Source organism: Uloborus diversus, chromosome 6, assembly GCF_026930045.1.
Source record: "Uloborus diversus isolate 005 chromosome 6, Udiv.v.3.1, whole genome shotgun sequence".
Classification (NCBI taxonomy): domain Eukaryota; kingdom Metazoa; phylum Arthropoda; class Arachnida; order Araneae; family Uloboridae; genus Uloborus; species Uloborus diversus.
In genome coordinates, this window is record NC_072736.1 from 36,148,882 (window position 1) to 36,167,344 (window position 18,463).

The 18,463-nt window shown below is 31.9% G+C and overlaps 1 protein-coding gene and 1 long non-coding RNA gene across 2 annotated transcripts in view; one reads left to right on the top strand and one right to left on the bottom strand.

Moving 5' to 3' along the window:
* Positions 1-1,370, bottom strand: part of LOC129224339 (elongation factor-like GTPase 1) — a 328,060-nt gene extending 326,690 nt beyond the window's left edge. The window contains exon 1 of the mRNA XM_054858780.1: positions 1,280-1,370. Within this exon, the coding sequence (XP_054714755.1) occupies positions 1,280-1,370 (91 nt within the window). The remainder of the gene's footprint in view (positions 1-1,279) is intronic.
* A 4,352-nt stretch (positions 1,371-5,722) lies between these two features.
* On the top strand, positions 5,723-16,308 carry LOC129225233 (uncharacterized). The gene is made up of 4 exons (XR_008580729.1): positions 5,723-5,812; positions 8,919-9,051; positions 12,801-12,907; positions 16,207-16,308. It is a non-coding gene; the product is annotated as an uncharacterized LOC129225233 (long non-coding RNA).
* Positions 16,309-18,463: the final 2,155 nt, after the last annotated feature.

Consider the following 18,463-nt stretch of genomic DNA (forward strand, 5'->3'; position numbering starts at 1 on the left):
AAATTTTGATTCAGTTAATCAACGCTATGTCTATGAGAAATATTAATTTGATTTTTATAAATAACTTTCATCCCACATTTCCTAAACCTAAAATTCAGAATCTGCAAATTTTTTTCAATTACTTAGTATTCAAAAACAATTTTTGGTGTTATTGGTTTCTTAGATAAAAAGATTTGAAATTCAATGGTAGATATTGATGTTGAAGTTTCTTGAATTCTTCAGAAAATATTATTAAAGTAAATAAAAAAAAAAAAATGTACTCATGTTTTTCATCAAGAGCTTTTATCCTGGGATTTTTTCAGGATTCCAAACTGAAAGGCGAATTTGCTTCAAGCAAATCCACCTTTAAGCTTGGGATCTATATTAACGTTAAATTTCCCTGCAGGTGCTAATGTTTAGGTTTTTGAACTGTTCAAAGTTGAACAAAAAATTATTCAAATGTAAAAGCCAAATATGGGAATGAGGTGTCCTTGACAAGATTTTTGAACAAAAAAAGTTAATTTGAATTAGACTTTTCTTTCAAAAGTTATTAGGCTCCTCAAAACTTTACTTTCCAATTTTGAATTTTTCAATATGTACTTAATTATTTTATTTACTTTAAACTTATTTTTGTTTCTGGTGATAGTTTTATAATACATTTACTGCCTTCCATATGTTTATCTACTTTTTAAAACTTCAGCGGGACAGTAGGCAAAAAGTGGTACAAAATGGATAGCTTCAGCAAATTTATGGAAAGACGATCTGTACGAACTTGAACTTGATGTCACTGATTATTTAATTTATTTTGTCATATTTTATTTCCTTGAGAGTATGAATAGGGATGGAGAACACTTTTCAGTTCCTCCCTTTTGAAATGCTGTGTATAGTCATGCAATGAAATTTAAGAATTTGAGTTTTGCTCAACATACAAATCTAATTAGCAAGAAATACTTTATTTTGTTAGACATTCAAAACTTCATGTGTGCTTGCAATGATTTTTTATTTAAAATGCATTTTTGTTCAATAAATCTGTAAATGACATAAATAACTAACAGTAACATAAATTTTTAACACAACATTATTCAAGTGGGCAAAAATAATACATAAAACAAACTTCTGGTATAAAATAGAGAAAAATTAAGTGTGCAAAATAAATACATATAAAATAAATAAATAAAATAGTACTAAAAAAAGTAAACTCATCACTTTATGTTACTTTTAAATGTACTAAGTAAGTCCGGTAAAACACTTAACTAAGATCAGTTGAGAATTACAAAATTGACAAAAAACAATGTCTTACCATGATCAACATGAGCAAGAATACAAATGTTCCTGATGTTTTTTGGATTTTTCTGGAGAGCTGCAAGAATTTCAGGTGAAACAGCTCTCATTTTTAAAAATTTCCTGCAAGAATATAAAAACTAAGAATCATTACAAAAAAATAAAAAAAATAAAAAGGTAGCGTTATAGCTACATAGAACCAGATTGTATAGTATGACATTGGAAATCTAAATTTCCAAACTCTAAAAACTGGACAAGTTATTACTTTTAATTTGATGGTTGTTTGCCAATTAGCATGTATCTGATTCCTTAGATAATTGCTTGAATTTCAAAACTTCTACTCCCATTACCCCCCCCCCCCCCACCCTGCATTGAGTTCAAGAAAAAGTTTTTAGTTTAAAAATGAAACAATAAAAAAATCTTTAGCATTGAAATGAACAAAAATTATTGCATAAATCTAAGAATTACCCCCGTGTAGCTGAATTTTTCAATTCTGCCTTAGCTACGGTCATGAGGCAGTAATTTGTAGTTTCATATCATAAATCATAGCTTTTATTTTCTCGAGGTGGAGATGTATCGAGTTTGCAGACTTCTTATTAGTTTGCTAAAATACTTTTACAACCAGCATGAATATGTACTCAACATTTATCTGAGGTTTTTTGCCTGCAGCTCAGCTATTCCAGATTGATGATCTCAAAATAACGGCAAAACTGCAGTCTAGATTCTGCAATTGAGCTATTTGACATTGCTTTAAAAAAAATATATATATATATTCTGTATCGTATTGGATTGTTTCAAACGTTATCTTCATGATAACATTTACCTATCATTTCTTTTGAAGATACAGTGGAATCTGCTTCATTGGACCACTGTTTAATTGGACCAAATCTTAAAGATCCAAAATGAATCCCATTTCACAAACCTAATATTATTCACTTATTGGGACTAAAAGTCTGTTTACTCGGACCAAGGAACATGACAACATGTTGGAAAAATATTTAAAATCGTCTGTTGGAAGCGAGTTTCAAGCGGGTACACCTTTTTAATAGTTTGTGTAATAAAAATTAACAATGATTTTTTGAAACTTTCAATCAAACCCCGCAATATTTACAGGAAAAGAAAGTTTAACAAAACTCCCATTTGCATGGCAGCACTATTCCAGCAGAGATCAAAATTTCAGTGAAATTTCAAATTTCTTCAGTTCAGTTAGCACATTCAATCAGTGGGCGTACCTAGCACAAGATGACACCTGGGGCGGTAAGTTGTGATGTCACACACCCGTCCCCCAGCAAACGCAAAAAAAAAAAAAAAAAGGTTTTAATGTTCTATGAAAACGTGAAATGCATACAATTTTCAGAAACAATTCTATTTGTGTTGACGAAAATGGGTTAATGTACTTCAGACAAACAAAACTATGAACGTTTTTTTTTATATAACTTGCCCTGGATGCACTTGTGTAGAGCCGTTGTAAAGTCTAAAAAATAAGAAAGAGTATGAAATTGATGGCCCCTTAATTATTACAAACATATCTGAAACACAGGAAAAATTATGGATTTCAGTTTTACGGTTTAACAGGAAATCACTATTTGACAATATGAACCTAATCCTGAGTACCTATAATATTCACTCCATGATACGGGAGGAGGGGGGGGGGGGTTCTCCCCCGTACAATTTTTTAAATTTATAGTCTTAAAATTGCATTTCAGCTTTATGTTTTTCATAATCTTACAATTCCAGTTTGGGCGTCATCCCCCCAGACGAGTGACACCTAGGGCGGACCATCTCCTCCCCCCTTGTAGGGAAGGCACTGCATTCAATAATATGCAAATTTTTTCCAAAAAAATTTTCGTTATAAAATTTATAATTTACATTTTACTGAAATTTTTAATGGCCGATTAATGCTTTTTAGCATTTATTTTTTCAATCTCATTTTTAATTACTTCTGCATATTCACTTGAATCGATACTGACTGGTAGGAATAAATAAAACTGTATTTGTCTGAACACGTTGTTGAACAAATGTAAAAAGATTATTCATTTTATTTTTAATTTATTTTTTAATGGAAAAATTTCGTAAACATTTTTTTTTTTGTATACCTACCGTACATGTGGGGTTCACAATAATCGTAATGACATTTAAATGCTTTGCGTATAGCATGTTTGCTCAAGCTAGACAGGTCACTATTTGCTTAATCGGACCAGATAGTAGCATCAAAATGGTTCTGCCCTAATGTGGCCCTATTAACCGGAATCAACTGTATTTTAAATAGATTTAAAGAAAATTTTAAAAATCTGACATTAAAATGCATTTTTATTTCAATAATAAAAAAATTAAACATTTAAAATCAGTTCACTTGTACAATCGTTATGTCTGAAGCAAACTTTTACTGATATTAATTATGATTGAAACACATGTATTTTCCCAAAACCTAAGATTCAGTTTAGTTTTTAAGATTTTTACTGAAGTAATTTACAAGAAGTTTAATATTCATGCAGATGTTTAAAAGCAGACCCAGCAAAAATGAGTTTTGTAAGTTCCACCTATTGTGCATTTGGCCAGAAGTGATAACGCTACTTTATTTCCACAATAAAGCAGTGTGACACTTGGCAATATTGGTATCTTCTTGGCACTCAGATGTTGAAAACAGTACCAATCAGATAAGCAAAATGGTCGTGAGCAGAATTGCCAACGGCAAATGTTAGCACCAAACAGCAATCCTCTTTACATGCAATGTACCAGACAGCCTAGTTATCACATCCTGAGACTGCAGTTTTATTCTCATTAGAACTTCTCAGTCAGGAAGAATAAATAACCGAGCTGGAGGCAGATGTAACCTTATCGAAGCTGAAAGTGCCAACAAACTGGTAGATAAAATGAAGTTATCTTACAAGCGAATGTCAGCAGCATGGTGAGGTTCAACTCGTGAATTAAAAGCAAAGCTTGGGCAGTAAGTAACCACACTTAATCCAGGGTCAAGGCAGAACTATTCAATATAGATAACATCTGCATTTAACTTGGTTATTCATTATTCATGACTGAGGAGTTCAAATAAGAATGAAACTGCAGTTGCAGGATATAACTGGGCTGTCTAGTACATTGCGTCTTAGCCCTGGCTTAGGGGAGGTACCTTACTGCTAAGCAATCCTCTTTGTTAACTTCCAATATCATTTCTCACTGACTGCACTATAGCAACATGAGTGTTACTTTGTAAGGAAACTCGTTAAACTTTAGTAAGCAGAATTTTGTTTTCTTTCATTCACCAGCCAGGGATGAATTTGTGCCAAGACACCATTCCAGTACAGATTTTTTGGAAAAGTGAAGTTCCCTTTCCCATAAAGTTAGTCACAACTCAGAATTCAACTATTTCTTGTTGGCGTTCCTGCACTGGAAAATTTAAGAATTCACCTTGGTCACCAACATTTCAATCATATGACTATAAGGATTGCATTAAAAAAAAAAAAAAAAAAAAAAAAAACCTGAGTATGTATAGGAGGAAAAGTTACAGCAATTAGTTCAATAGCCACGATCCTGCTTAAAAGTCAGAGCACAACAGTGAGTATCTTAACACAATTTAAACTAAAAATGATAAGCAAAAAACGCTGATAGATTTCAGTAGGTAGTTTTACAGACAAAATTAATGTTCTGACAATGCTTCGCAAATCTCTTTTCATTCCTACATGGTGTGCCAAAGAACTGAATTATTACATGAATTTAAAATTTTTTCCATAAAAAGTATTTTTTACAACAATATTAAGTGATTAAAATTTCAGCAAGAAATCTGGGATTCATTTGAGAGATGCAGAAAGCGCAAAAGTATAACTTACAAAAAGAAAAAGTGTATAAAATAATACTTGAAGACAACACGTATGCTTAAAATTTGAAATTTTTAAAGTAAATGAATTCAGATGGGGAAATAACAAATGGAAGCGCCGATTCAAAAATAAGAGCTACATTTGTTCTTTGAAAATAATTTATGCTTATTCAATCCAATAAAAGAAGGTAACATATTTCGGCTAGCACATGTCTATTAAAATCGCTCAAATCGTGCGAAATTTTTGTTGATAAACATAAACATGGGACATATCAAACTGATGTTGCCATTTATGATGAGAGATAAATATCATTTGGTTGTATTATATTATACTGAACGACTAGGCGCACAAAAGTGGGGAGAGTTTTTGATGCAAAGTTTCTTCTTTACTACAATGTAAAATCGCTACAACATCTGTTAAGTTAAAATATTCGCAACTCCAACGAACTATAGGGGGCACTGAAGTCACTGTCTAATGGGAGGGCGTCTCATTCGAGGAAAACTTGACCCAAGCCATAACAATAGGCTAACCGCGGCATTCCAAAGGAGTTGTCCATGGGTTGCCATAAAGCAATTAGCGCCGGGTTGCCAGCTTGGCGTCAATAGTATTATTAGAAATAGTTATAGTTTGATCCAACTGATTGATTTCGATGTCAACCGGAAGTTCCAGAATGTTGTCTTGTTTTTGCTTAACAACATGGCGATTCGTGAGAAATCTACTTGTGGTTTTCTACGTAAGTCGTAAGTATTATGATATTTTCTTAATATAATTGAAATTCAGGCTGAATAGAAAAAAAAACATATTCTTTCGTTAGCATTTTATTTAAAAATTGTTATTGTGTGTTTTTTTTTCTGTTTGTTTACCCGTTTTCTCTAGTTCAAGTACTAATATGATTAGCCAGATTTGTTACTTATAATGCTTAATCTTTTAAAATTTCATTTTGTCTACTTGTTATTTAAGAATAAATTTTGAGTTGAAATTTGTCTTTTTCCTTTTGACAAATTCAGTTCTTTTTACATATCATTGTATTGTATCATGTAAATTATTGATAATAGTTCAGATTTTGCTGTGTAACTCAAAGATTAAAAAATTTTGCTAATAAGAAGAAAGCTATGAAAATGTTGGATAAAATATTTTAATGTAGATGTGCTAATTTTTTAACTTATTTTGGTATGAATCAATATCACATAAGTAGTACATAGATGTATATATACAGTAGAATACCTTTATAACGCCGACCTATGTAACGCAATTCTCTATAAACCGCACAACTTTTCAGAAGTAAACAATAGGAATTGAAGTTTAAAAAATCCCTTTGTTTTGCCTTGCTAATATAAAAGTTGTTAGGAAAATTGAATTTTGAAAGTTTTTCATCTTTCCAGCTTAATTCAAAGCTTTTAAATGAAAATCAATATTCACAGTAAAAAGAAAATATCAGATGGCTCTTGAAAATGCAGCTGTTATGCAAACTATGAAACTGGCAGAAGTGAAGGATAATTCACTTTCTTTTAAATGTAAAGCATATTTATTTGTGGATGATTAGTTGTGTTTTAATACTCATTGCAGAATTCTGAAGTGCTAATATATATATATATATATATATATATATATATATATATATATATATATATTCTGAATATTAGTTTCAAAATTTGTGAAATGACCTATATAATGCCAAAACCTGTATAACGCAAAAGCTCTGGTCCCAAGGTGTGCTTTATTACGGTCTTCTACTGTACTTGAAAGTCATTTTTGTTGTTTACAAACCTAATTAGATTTGAAAAAACATTTTCGTAGCCTCATCTCATCAAAAAACTAAGAATTATAGGTAAATTTAATGCACTTATCTTTATACATAAATAGCTACTTCTGTATGTATGTATGTCCAGCGTAATCTTCAAAACTACTGAACCGATTTTAACCATTTTTTCACCATAGATAGCTACATTATCAGGGAGCAACTTAGGCTATAATTTATTCTTAAAAATCATAGTTTAAAAACGTTATGATCAAAAACAGTAAATGTCATGTAATTTCCCCATTAAATGATTAATATAAAACCCATTGTTACAAAAGTTTGTTGCCTAACAACAGAAATATTCAATATTAAAAGTAATCATAATGAAAATTTTGATTAAAGGCTTCTCTGCAGCAAGCATGACATTTATTGCTATCTTAGGATTTTTATCCTCATCTATATACATAAATGACTACTTTTGTATGTATGTCCGGGGTAATCTTAAAAACTACTGGACCCATTTTAACTATTTTTTCACCAAGATAGCTACATTATCAGGGAGCAACTTAGGCTATTATTTATTCCTAAAAAGCTTAGTTTAAAAACGTTATGATGGAAAACATTAAATGTCATGTAATTTCTCCATTAAATGATTAAATATAAATCCCATCGTTACAAAAGTTCTGTGCCTAACAACAGCAATATTAAAAGTAATCATAATGAAAATTTTGAATCAAGGCTTCTCCGGAGCAAACATAAGTTTAAAGCAGGGTTGGCAAAAACCCAGGTTTTTTTTAGAAAGCCCATGGACCCAGGGTTTTTTGGGTTTTTTTAAATAAAACCCAAAAAAACCCAGCTAAAGTTGGGTTTTTTTAAAAGAAATGTGGGTTTTTTTGTCTTTTTTTAGGGAAAATGTGGGGGTACTTGTAGCATATTGTAGCGTAAGTGTATAGACAAAGTGCAAAAATTGTCTTTGGGTAAAAAAAGCTGGAAAACTAGTTAAAATTCAGCATATTCTGAAGAAAAGTATAAAAGACTACAAAACCAAAGAATGGTGAAGTTTCAGATTTTTTTTAGTTTTCATTATTACCAACAGTTAGGCAAAGTTACTTCTCGAGTGATAAAATCTATTGTTCGTTTTTAATTACTACATTTTTTTTTTTTTTTTTTTGCATATTACTTTATTGTATATCATTTTGTTATGCAAAACTACTGTAGAACCTCAAGTAGTTTAAATCAGTTTTTACTGAATTCCAGCTTAATCAACACATTTCTTTGAATTGAATGTTGCCTGTTTTTCTACTTCTGTGCACAGAGTAAGAAATATTAAACTTTTTCGAAGATAATGAAAATACTGTACATCCTGTTCTGTTTTCTATTGACTGTTTGAAAAATCTGTTAATTTCTAAAAATATACCTTGTGTTTATTCGAGATTTGTGACGTGTTGGTTTGCAGAAAATAATTCACCTGAAAGCCTTTTAACTAGAGTAGTTTCCTCTGTACAATCTACAAATATTGAGAAAATCAGACGAGACAGGACACAGTCAAGATAATTTGAGTTATTTATTGACCAGTTAAAGAAAAAAGTTAAATATATTTATTTAAAATCTTTGAAGTATTTTTTTAATGCTGTTAAGTGTTAAGAAATACTATTAAAGTTCAAAATTCATTTTTTGTGTTCATTGTCTGTGATGAAGAACAAATAAAAAAGAAATTTAAATTATGAAAGTATTTAAATTAATTTTTTTTTAAACTTCTCAGAAAATTTTAAAAAACCCAAAAGTGGGCTAAATAATGGGGTTTTTTAAATGGGTTTTTTCAAAAAAACCCATTGGGTCCAACCCAATTGGGTCCAATTCGGCCAACCCTGGTTTAAAGTCATTTGGAAACTCTACTTTTTTCTACTTTATTTCAAACATTTGGAAACTCTACTTTTTGCACACTTAGAGAAACAGCGCCGACTTATATAACGCAATTCTCTATAAACTGCACAACTTTTCAGAAGTAAACAATAGGTTTTTAAGTTTAAAAAATTTCTTTGTTTTGCCTTCCTAACATAAAAATTGTTAGGAAAATTAAATTTTGAAACAGTTTTTCATCTTTCCAGCTTAATTCAAAGCTTTTAAATGAAAATTAATATTCACAGTAAAGAGAAAATATCAGATGGCTCTTGAAAATGCAGCTGTTAATGCAAACCATGAAGCTGACAGAGGTGCAGGATAATTCACTTCCTTTTAATGGTAAAGCATGTTTATTTATGAATGATTAGTTGTATAATTAGTGTTTTAATACTCATTGCAGATAGAACTCATTCTGAAGTGCTAATATAGATATATTTTGAATATTAGTTTCAAAATTTGTGAAATGACTTATATAACGCCAAAACCTGTATAACGCAAAAGCTCTGGTCCCAAGGTGTGCGTTATAACGGTCTTCTACTGTACTCGTTTGTTCTTTATACTTATTGCTATTTTACTTTTATGGGTAAGGAAGAAGCTCGATTTTTAATCACGTCAAAGCGGTGTGTTTTGAGTTCTTTCAGTTAAAACAAAACGAAAGAAAGTAGCGATTGTTTCTCACAATTATTATTGACCCAGGCTACGCCAGGAATTTTTGCTAGTTAATATATAAATCTAAAACCTCGCTTGCTCAAGTAGCATCAACAATGGTTTTAAAATTTAGGGCTTACTTTGATATAATCGATATTCTATTCCAAACTCAAATTTTATTATGTACCAGAAGCATGTGCAGAGTTTCAATAATGAGGGTACCACTGCATCCGGGCCCGTGATTTAAAATAATCAGTGGGAGGGCAATTACTACTCTACTCCTCCCCGTCCCACAATAACATTACTACTACATCTTCACTTTTTCATTTTCATACATCACTAGGGCTGGGCAATATACCGATATACCATCATATATCGATATATATCTACTACCGCAATAACAATATTTAGATTTCTATCTGTTTGATATATCTTTTATAAAGAAAATATGGGACTTCATTACAGAGAAATTAAAATACTGACTTAACAATATGTAATCTTTCATAGCTCTGTGTTATGGGTGAATGTTTGAAGTTTTAAGATGTTTTCTGCATTGTTCAAAGAGTTATTTAATTTTTAACTATAGTCAAAGGGAAGAATTCACAAGGTCGCCGAAGGTAAATATGGGCCCCTTTGTCAGTAGATCTCCGGATTTCCTCCCCCTATAGAGTTTTCAAAACTTATATTACTATCATTCAGAGCAGGTTCCTTCCAAGGATCCCTGCTCTCTTTCTGACAAAGCTGACATGACCTCTCATAGGCCCATAAAAGTGAACGTGTATTGGTTAAGAGAGCATCCTAATGCAACAATTAAAAATTAACCTATAGGGAAGTTTTCGATTTTTCAATTTTATTTTTATATGATAGAGTAACATGTATGAACATCATAGGTGAAAAAATTTTTGCGATACGATAAGTAGTTTTTTTTAAATTAATTTTTAAAGTTCAAGCGCCTGTGATGTCAGATGGCATAGGAAGTGACGTCCGATAGGAGAGAAATGCTAGCGAACCGGTTCCCATGTCATGGGAGAAACCGAAGAATGTGCATTCGACTTCGAAGATGAAACGTAAAAGGCTTATCTCCTCGCATTTCTGGAACATTAAACCTCTCATCCTCTTGGAAATATTCGAATATCACCATTGATATTATTTGAGGAAGATTATTTAGATTGTGCTTTAATGAATCCGGCCTCCATAGTGTGTTCAAAAGGATTATTGAATTTCTAAAAAATAAAAATATCAGCGCGCTCAAAATGTCCCTAGCGAAAACAAGGGATCTTCGGCGGAAGGCTGCCCATTCGCGCCCTGTGACGTAGGCTCGTGACGTTTCAGAAGAGCTCACTTTTGCACGTGGATTTTTAAAAATTCATTAAAAATCAACCACGGTGTTTTAAAATTCGGCGATGGTGAATTTTTTAGTTTTGAGGGTCAATTAACAAATATGCAATGGCCAAAATATGAACATTTAATAGGTTGTAACTTCCCTATTGAGTTATCAACACGATTCATAGTTCAAATTAAACATAAACTATTGATATTGAGCTGAATAAAATGTTAAAGAAAAATACTGAACAGAAATATTTTTATTTAAAAAAAAAATGAAAAACGAAAAAATCCTAATAAGAATACTTATGTCTGGCATTTATCACACAAGAGGTAGAAAAATTGTAACACCTGGCAAAGATGAATTCAAATTAAAGTAAATTGTCCAAAATAATCGTTTGAAAATGCTTCTTATGTCCATAAGTGATGGACAGAATGTATAGTTATCTTATCCACGCCAACTACACTTGGATGGTTGCATAAACTGCAGTTTTAATTGCGGATCTACGAAGTAAAACCAAAGATAAACATGAAGCAGAAAAGTGCACAACTATCCTGGAGCAAAGAGAAGCTCATTTGGGTGCAACAAGACTGAAAAGACATTTTATTCAGTGATGCATATTTATTTGTAATATCTGTCGAAAAAAGAGGAGATCAGGGGCAACCTCAAACAGGGGCAACAACGTTGGAAAAGTATTATATTCAGTGATGAATCATTTTTGAAATATCTGTAAACAAAAAAAGGTGTTTGGGTTTGAGGTTTAAAAGGAAAAGCGTATGAGAAATCTTGTGTAAGAGGTTCTCTCCACTTTGTCACATCCTTCTTGGTTTGTGGGTGCATGACAGCTGCTGGAATTGGGAAGTTATATATATATCATAAAATAAAACAATGCGTGATTTCCGCTGTTAATCAATAATACTGAATGATACTTCATCTGAGGCACATCAGTTACCCATTTAGCGACACATTTTATCTTCCAGCAAGGTTCTACTCCGTGTCACATCTCTAAATCGACTCATAGATTTTAAACAGAAAGAGGAATTTCGGTATTGAACTGGTAAAGCAACTCTGCCAATCTCAATACAATCAAGAATTTGTGGTACCATCAAATCTAAATAAATCCGTTCAAGATCTGGTGCCCGCCAACAAAATTTAGCTTGTTGCCGCATTGAAGAGAGTATGGAAACAGTGTCAGAAACGATTAATGCAAATAGGTGGTAGAATCTATGAGAGAAAAGATTAAAGCATCGAATTCAGCAAAAAATGACGCATTCTAGTATTAATGTTGTTTCTTTTGAAAGTGTTTTCCCCCCTTTAATTTGAATATTCTAATTTTTTGACTCAACGTAAATCTTCATCACTATAAACGTTTGGATTATTCTGTCTAAGATTACTTTTAATTGAGTATATTTCAGATGAAGTTCACACTTTAATGTCTAAGAAAGGTAGCATGTTCATTTAAATGCCTAATTTGCACTTATATTTGGTTGGAATAAACTTTTTTCCAAAATGTGGGAAGTATTCTATTATTTTGAATTTGAGTTGTATTTCATCGATTAGCTGAAAATGAAACTGTTAAATTTTTTAAAAATAACTTTATAAATGTAATCATAAAGTGCAAATAATTTTAGGTACAAAGTACAAACATGCTTAAAATTGAGTTTTTAAAATTTCATTTTAATAAAATATCTGAAGAGTTCAAAAATTTTGGATGGCCTCTCCCAAAATGATTGGCTAGATCTGCCACTAAGCTAGAGTGTATATATTGGTAAAGATTAAGAAAAATATAAAAGAGATGAATAGCAACGCACACACATGTACGTGCAGTTAGGTAATTTATTGAATTATGCTACAAATATGCCGCACTTGTGTTAAATTTATTTGAATATAAGATAATTATGCATGAAGAAAAAAAGTTCCAAAAAAAAGCAATTTAGATTATATTTGGTCAATTAAAGTCATGATATCCGTGGATCCGCCCCTTTCAAAAAGGAAGCACTTATTTAATATTTCTCGTTTCTTATACTTTGCACAAATGCAGTCATTACATTCTTTTGATTTCTGTTATTAAATTACAGTTTTATCTTATGATTAAAAATTTTGCTTCAAATTTCAGAGATTGTGAATGGAGATTACAAATAAGAATGCCTGTAGTGATGACCATGCTTTACATGCTGTGGAGGAAGTTCTGCTGATGATTACGCTATTTCTAATTAAGTGGTGGTAAGTATTCCTTGGCTATAAACTATTCTTAGCTGCAAATAAAATATTAACTTTCATGCAATAAGCAAACAAAAATTAGCTTGTGGATGAAAAGACTTCTTATGTTTTGTTTGATGTCTTTTCAATAATAAGGTTGTTTTTTTTTTTACTTAATTATCAAAAGTCCTTTGTAACCCTAAAAAGCATGTGTCTCCGATTCTAGTTGCTATTTGTACCATTTAAATGTTTTTATGATGTTAGCAACTTCTTTTAGTTGTGTAACATCAATTTCTATTTGTACAGAACTTTTCTTTTGCATTTTCTTTACTTGGAAACCAGCCAAGGAAACTGGGGTTCATAATAATCCCTACTTGCATTAAGACATTCTGAGATCGGTAATATGATCTAAAACTAAAGTCTGTGGGAACAATCCTTTCTCACCCCCTTTGTCTGAACAATACCCTTGTTTTATAATGTCATAGTATTGCTTTTATCATAAGTAATAAAATATGACTTAGTAGTTGTTTGCTATCATGTGCAGAGAAAATAATTTTTGTCACTATAATGCACAGACTAAACAAATGTCAACAAACTATAATGTACAGTACAAATGAAAAAAAGGCTATCTTAATTAAAATAATTTAAAATATACCTAAAACACCTTCAAAAAAGTGTTACAAATATAACTTACATTTTTACCGCAATAGTAACCTTTTTTTAAAACCTTGCTTCTAGTGATCATATTATAAAGTATGTGAGTAAGCATAATTAGTCCATTTGCAAGTCTATAAATCTTTTATGGTACGTTTTTGATCATATTAGTTTTTTAGATAGTATCTGGAAATCCCTGGAGCAAAGTTTAAACCGTATATGTTGATTAAATTAAAAACTAAATAATTCATTTTACTATTTTTAAATACATATAGTGTTCTTGAAAATAATTTGCCAATAGTTCTGTCACTTGATTGTGAAAATACACATACTCTAGTTTGAAATGCAAGCAGTGTGTTCTATACTGACCCTCAGTGCACTGAGATACAGGCCCCTAAAAAGTACACATTTTATCATATTTTGATGACAAAACTGCTCTTTTTTCTTAGCATTGAGAATTAACCATACATTTAATGAGCCTATTTAATAATTTATATATATCGCTACACAAATTGCTCATAAAAACTATGGTTGAACCGCAGTGCATGGAACCGAGATGCCTCAAACATGACACATTTTCACTTACTTCGTCAGTTTAGCCAGCCTTGCCAGGGTCCACTGAAGGTCAGCCATAAAATTTGTGATATATTTCATTTGAGGCACTAAATATCATGGTGTAATCACAAAGATTACTTTTGCTGATGCTCCATGCGCAGAGATAATTGAATTATTAAAAAATGTCGATATGTGTGAGAAAAACCCTAAGTTAAGACCAACTTTCAGTGTTTTTGTAGGTCATAAAAAAAAATTTTCTAAGAAAAGAAAAGATATGTGTCTTCTAAAATCATTCAAAGAAACCACTAAAGTTTTTTGCAAAATCAAAAATGGCATGATCTGACCTGTCTGACTCTTGTAAAAACTGGCTCTTAATATCGAAAAATATCCAAAAGACCCGTTCAAAGCTTCCCGGTTTCGTTAACGTCACCAAAGATAGTATAAAATTGCACTTTTAGAAATATCCGCTTAGGAGCCCCAAAACATATCCGTCCTAAAAATTGCCTAAAAAAGATTTTAGTTCCAAAAAAATTTCGGTTCGGAATATTTTTGCGTTTCCCCTATCATTTTCAGATATAGCCAAAAAATCGGTTTTTGACACAATAAGTGCCGAGAAATTACAGGAGAAAAGCTGAAAGATCCCCTACCATCACCAAAGAAAACCTACATTTGCATTTTAAACTTCAATTTCGAAAACTTTCGATGGAAGACGATTGAATCTTCCTCCCTCTAGCAACGTCAACAAAGATAACCCAAAATGGCGTGTTTAAAACTTCAGTTTCGAAAAATTTTTGGGAAGAGAACTGATCCTTCCTAAGCTATGGTCACAAAAAATAACTTCAAATTGATTTCAATTTTGAAAGAATTTTAGGGAAATACTCTGAAATTACTTTTTCCTGAAGTCTTGAAAAAGTTCCTAAAACTGCAATAACATCAATTTCAAGAATTTCTCCATGCACCTTGAATATGCCCGACTCTTTTGTCCTTGCAATCAAACACAGCCAAAGATTAACTAAAACTTTTTTTACTCCAATTTCGATAATTTTCTGGGCGCAATCCCTCCTTCCCTGACCCCCTGCCTCCCCCCTCCTGCATTCTTCTTCTGATGTCACCGAAGACAGGCTATAAAATACGTGACTAGTAAATTTTGGTATTTATTACTTTCTTCGAAGATATAAATTGTACCTAAGGAGTTTCTTACTATTTAACTTTTCTTCCTTTTTATAAGTTCATCATTCTTCTGTTTTTTTTTTTTTTAATTAGAACTTGATATAGAAATTTGAAGAAAGATTTATGTGGACGTTGAATATTAGTCAAAATATGAAAATTACTTTTGAGGGGAGGCACATTTGGTCTTCGCACGTGGGCGGCTGACACCCTAGGATCGGCCCTGTTGAAGAATCACAGTAACACTACCAAGGTGCAACCAAAAAATAGTGTTAGGAGGGCACTGCTAAAGAAATCTCGCTTTCGGTGGATAGAGGTGGAGGGCGGTATATTCTCTCCCGGATTTTTTTTTTTAAATTATGGTCTTAAGAACGCAGTTTTAGACGGTTTTTGGTAATGCTGTGGGGAGGAAAAATTAGGGAGGCCTTCTGCGGAAATTTTTAGAAATTGAAATCTTTAAAACGCTATTATAGGCTATATTTGTTGATGTTAGTGTAATGAAAGGAATGGGGCTTTTTGAAGTTCCCTCCGCCTATCTTTTCAAAATTAAAGTTCTAAAAACGCAGTTTCGGAATAACTTCATTGATGTTACAGGCAGGGCGGTTCTAGGGCTCTCCCCAAAAACTATTTTGAAGTTCAAGTCCTAAAAAACGAAGTTTTAAAGAGACATTCAGGGATACTAGTTGGGGGGATTTAAACGCTCTCCACTCATTTTTCAAAACTAGTTTCTTTCGCTTCTAGGTGTTGCCCATGCTAGGTACGCCACTGTCTACAGATTGTTTTTGCATATTTTTAAGGGGGAAAAGGCCTAAACTATATCTGACCCCTTGGCAACTGTCATATTTGCCTTGTTGACAGCAGTACATGCAGAGATTTGTGCACATTAAACTTGTTTTGAACATATACCTCTGAAATGCAAACTTATTTATTTGATTTTTATTTTTCAGTTGTTAATTGGAAACTGACTTGAAGAAAGGGAAAAGAAATGTGATAAAGATGACAGCTATTAAAAATTACTGTTTTGTACTTTTGATTGTTGCTCATTTTTAACTCTTAATTGTTGTAAAAAATTTGAACAAAAATTATTGTTGCAAATAAATTTTACTTATTTTTTTCTATATTCTTGTCTATATTTCTTTCTTTTTGAGTCTCCAAAACAACATTTTTCTTCATTTAAAGTACATATATAATATAATTTCAATGCTCCATATATGTTTTTCTTTGTACGCTTTTTTTTTTCTTTCAACAGACAATATCTTTTGACATTTTATACTATACCTAATACCAATTCTTGTATTTAATTGTTGCAAATTATTTTCTATTTGGATTGGTATGATCATTAATAAACACATTAGTGAGTAAGAATTTAAAATATTGAGCTATCATATAAAAAAACATTCAAAGTATAATGTAATGAAAAAAAGTAATCATAACTCTGTCCATAAATAAACTTTTCTGTGTTCCAATCTTAAAGATATCATTAAATATTTGGTTCTCAGAAGAATTGAGAAATGGTAAAATGCATTTGATGATTTAAGTTTTAAAAAATAGTTATCACTCGAGTTCAACTGGCGAAAAATGTATTATGAAACATACAAAGCTATTTTAAAGTTCAAAATGTATTTTACTGCAAGTAACAATCCTATATGCAAAATAACATAAGAATTTTGCTTTTTCTTTTCTTCAACAAAATTACTGAATTAAAAGCACAAAAAGATAATTCATTATTTTTCATAATGTCGATGAAATGAAATAAGAAAGGAAGAATGTTCAGAATTTCTTATTGTCACAAAGGTCTAAAGCAACGGTGATCAACATATGGCTTTTTGGGCCTCATCCAGCATGCGAACTAATCCACAAAAGCCACCATGTCCATTTAACCATCACCATGAAGTAAATTCCATAACAATGTTTAAAAAAAGGGATAGGGGTTTCTTTGTAAGGAGATTAAATTGTAGAAGGGGTGGGGGGCAATGTGTGATAGGATCTTGTGCGACTGGAGGTGCCATTGAAGGCATTGCTCTCTATAGCATGTTTCGTTATGAGCTTTTCCAGGGGAAGGGAGGGGGCAAATAGTGTCACTGCAGTGAAATTATACCACACCAATTCCAAATTGGGTAGTGGTGTGGTGGGGACCAAAACCACACCAATTTACATTTTATAAATACAAAGGGTTGGCACAAAAGTCATTGCAACTATTTTTTTTCTTGAAGATACCAGCCCGGTTGGAAAATGATATATACAGACAAAAGAACAAGGTGTTAGCAACATGTGTGGACATTAGGGTGTTTATAAAAAAACTTCTTTTCAGCTAGAGTCCAGGACACCCCCTATTTTTCTTTAGACTTACTAATAGTATTACGCTGTAAAAGTTTTAGCTTCTTACTCAAATTTTAAGAGGGTGCTCAGTGGAGCTATTAATTTAACATTAGCCATAGCATAGAAAAAGAAAAATTTAGAAACATTTATTCTCCCCAGCTGTTTTTCTTTTTTGTAAATGTTTTATTGCAATGTGTGCATGTTACTAGTGTATATTATAATGTGTGGCATTGTTTTTTCAGTTAAGTATATATTTTTTTTAGCCTCTTTCCTCATACTTATAAAGTTTGGGGGCGGGGGTTGAGAACCCTCTTTCAGTTGAAATAGGAAGCTAAAATTCTGCCAGTATGTTACTATTTACAAGTCTAAAAATATTGTGGAGTGTCCTGGTATCTAGGAGAAACTTTTTTTTATACATGTACTTTTGAACCAGCCTAGTGGACAATGAATAGTAACGCTAATCAGTGGTGTTCCCATTGAGTATATTCCATATACGCCATATACTCTTAAACATTTATTAGACATATAGGGTATACACTCAAGTTTTAAAAATTTGCATATTATGTATATGATCGCATACACATATTGTGCATAAAACTACTGGGAGTATACCCTCAGAAAAACTGACGGGAACATCACTGACACTAATTTATTATGGTAGAATACAGGGAAATATGGCCTTCACGGGGCACAAAAATAACTCAGCACGCATAAAGTTAACATGAGTAGCTGCAGTCCACACTCTGTTTTATGTGGTCTTGCACACGATTCACCAACTGACTGATTTCTCAGCCCTCGCTGCGCTACCAGGATCTAGTTGGGGGCCATGGCCCCTCCCAAAGCCTTGTGATTGCAGGAGTTCTTTAAGGAAAAAAATATGAGAAG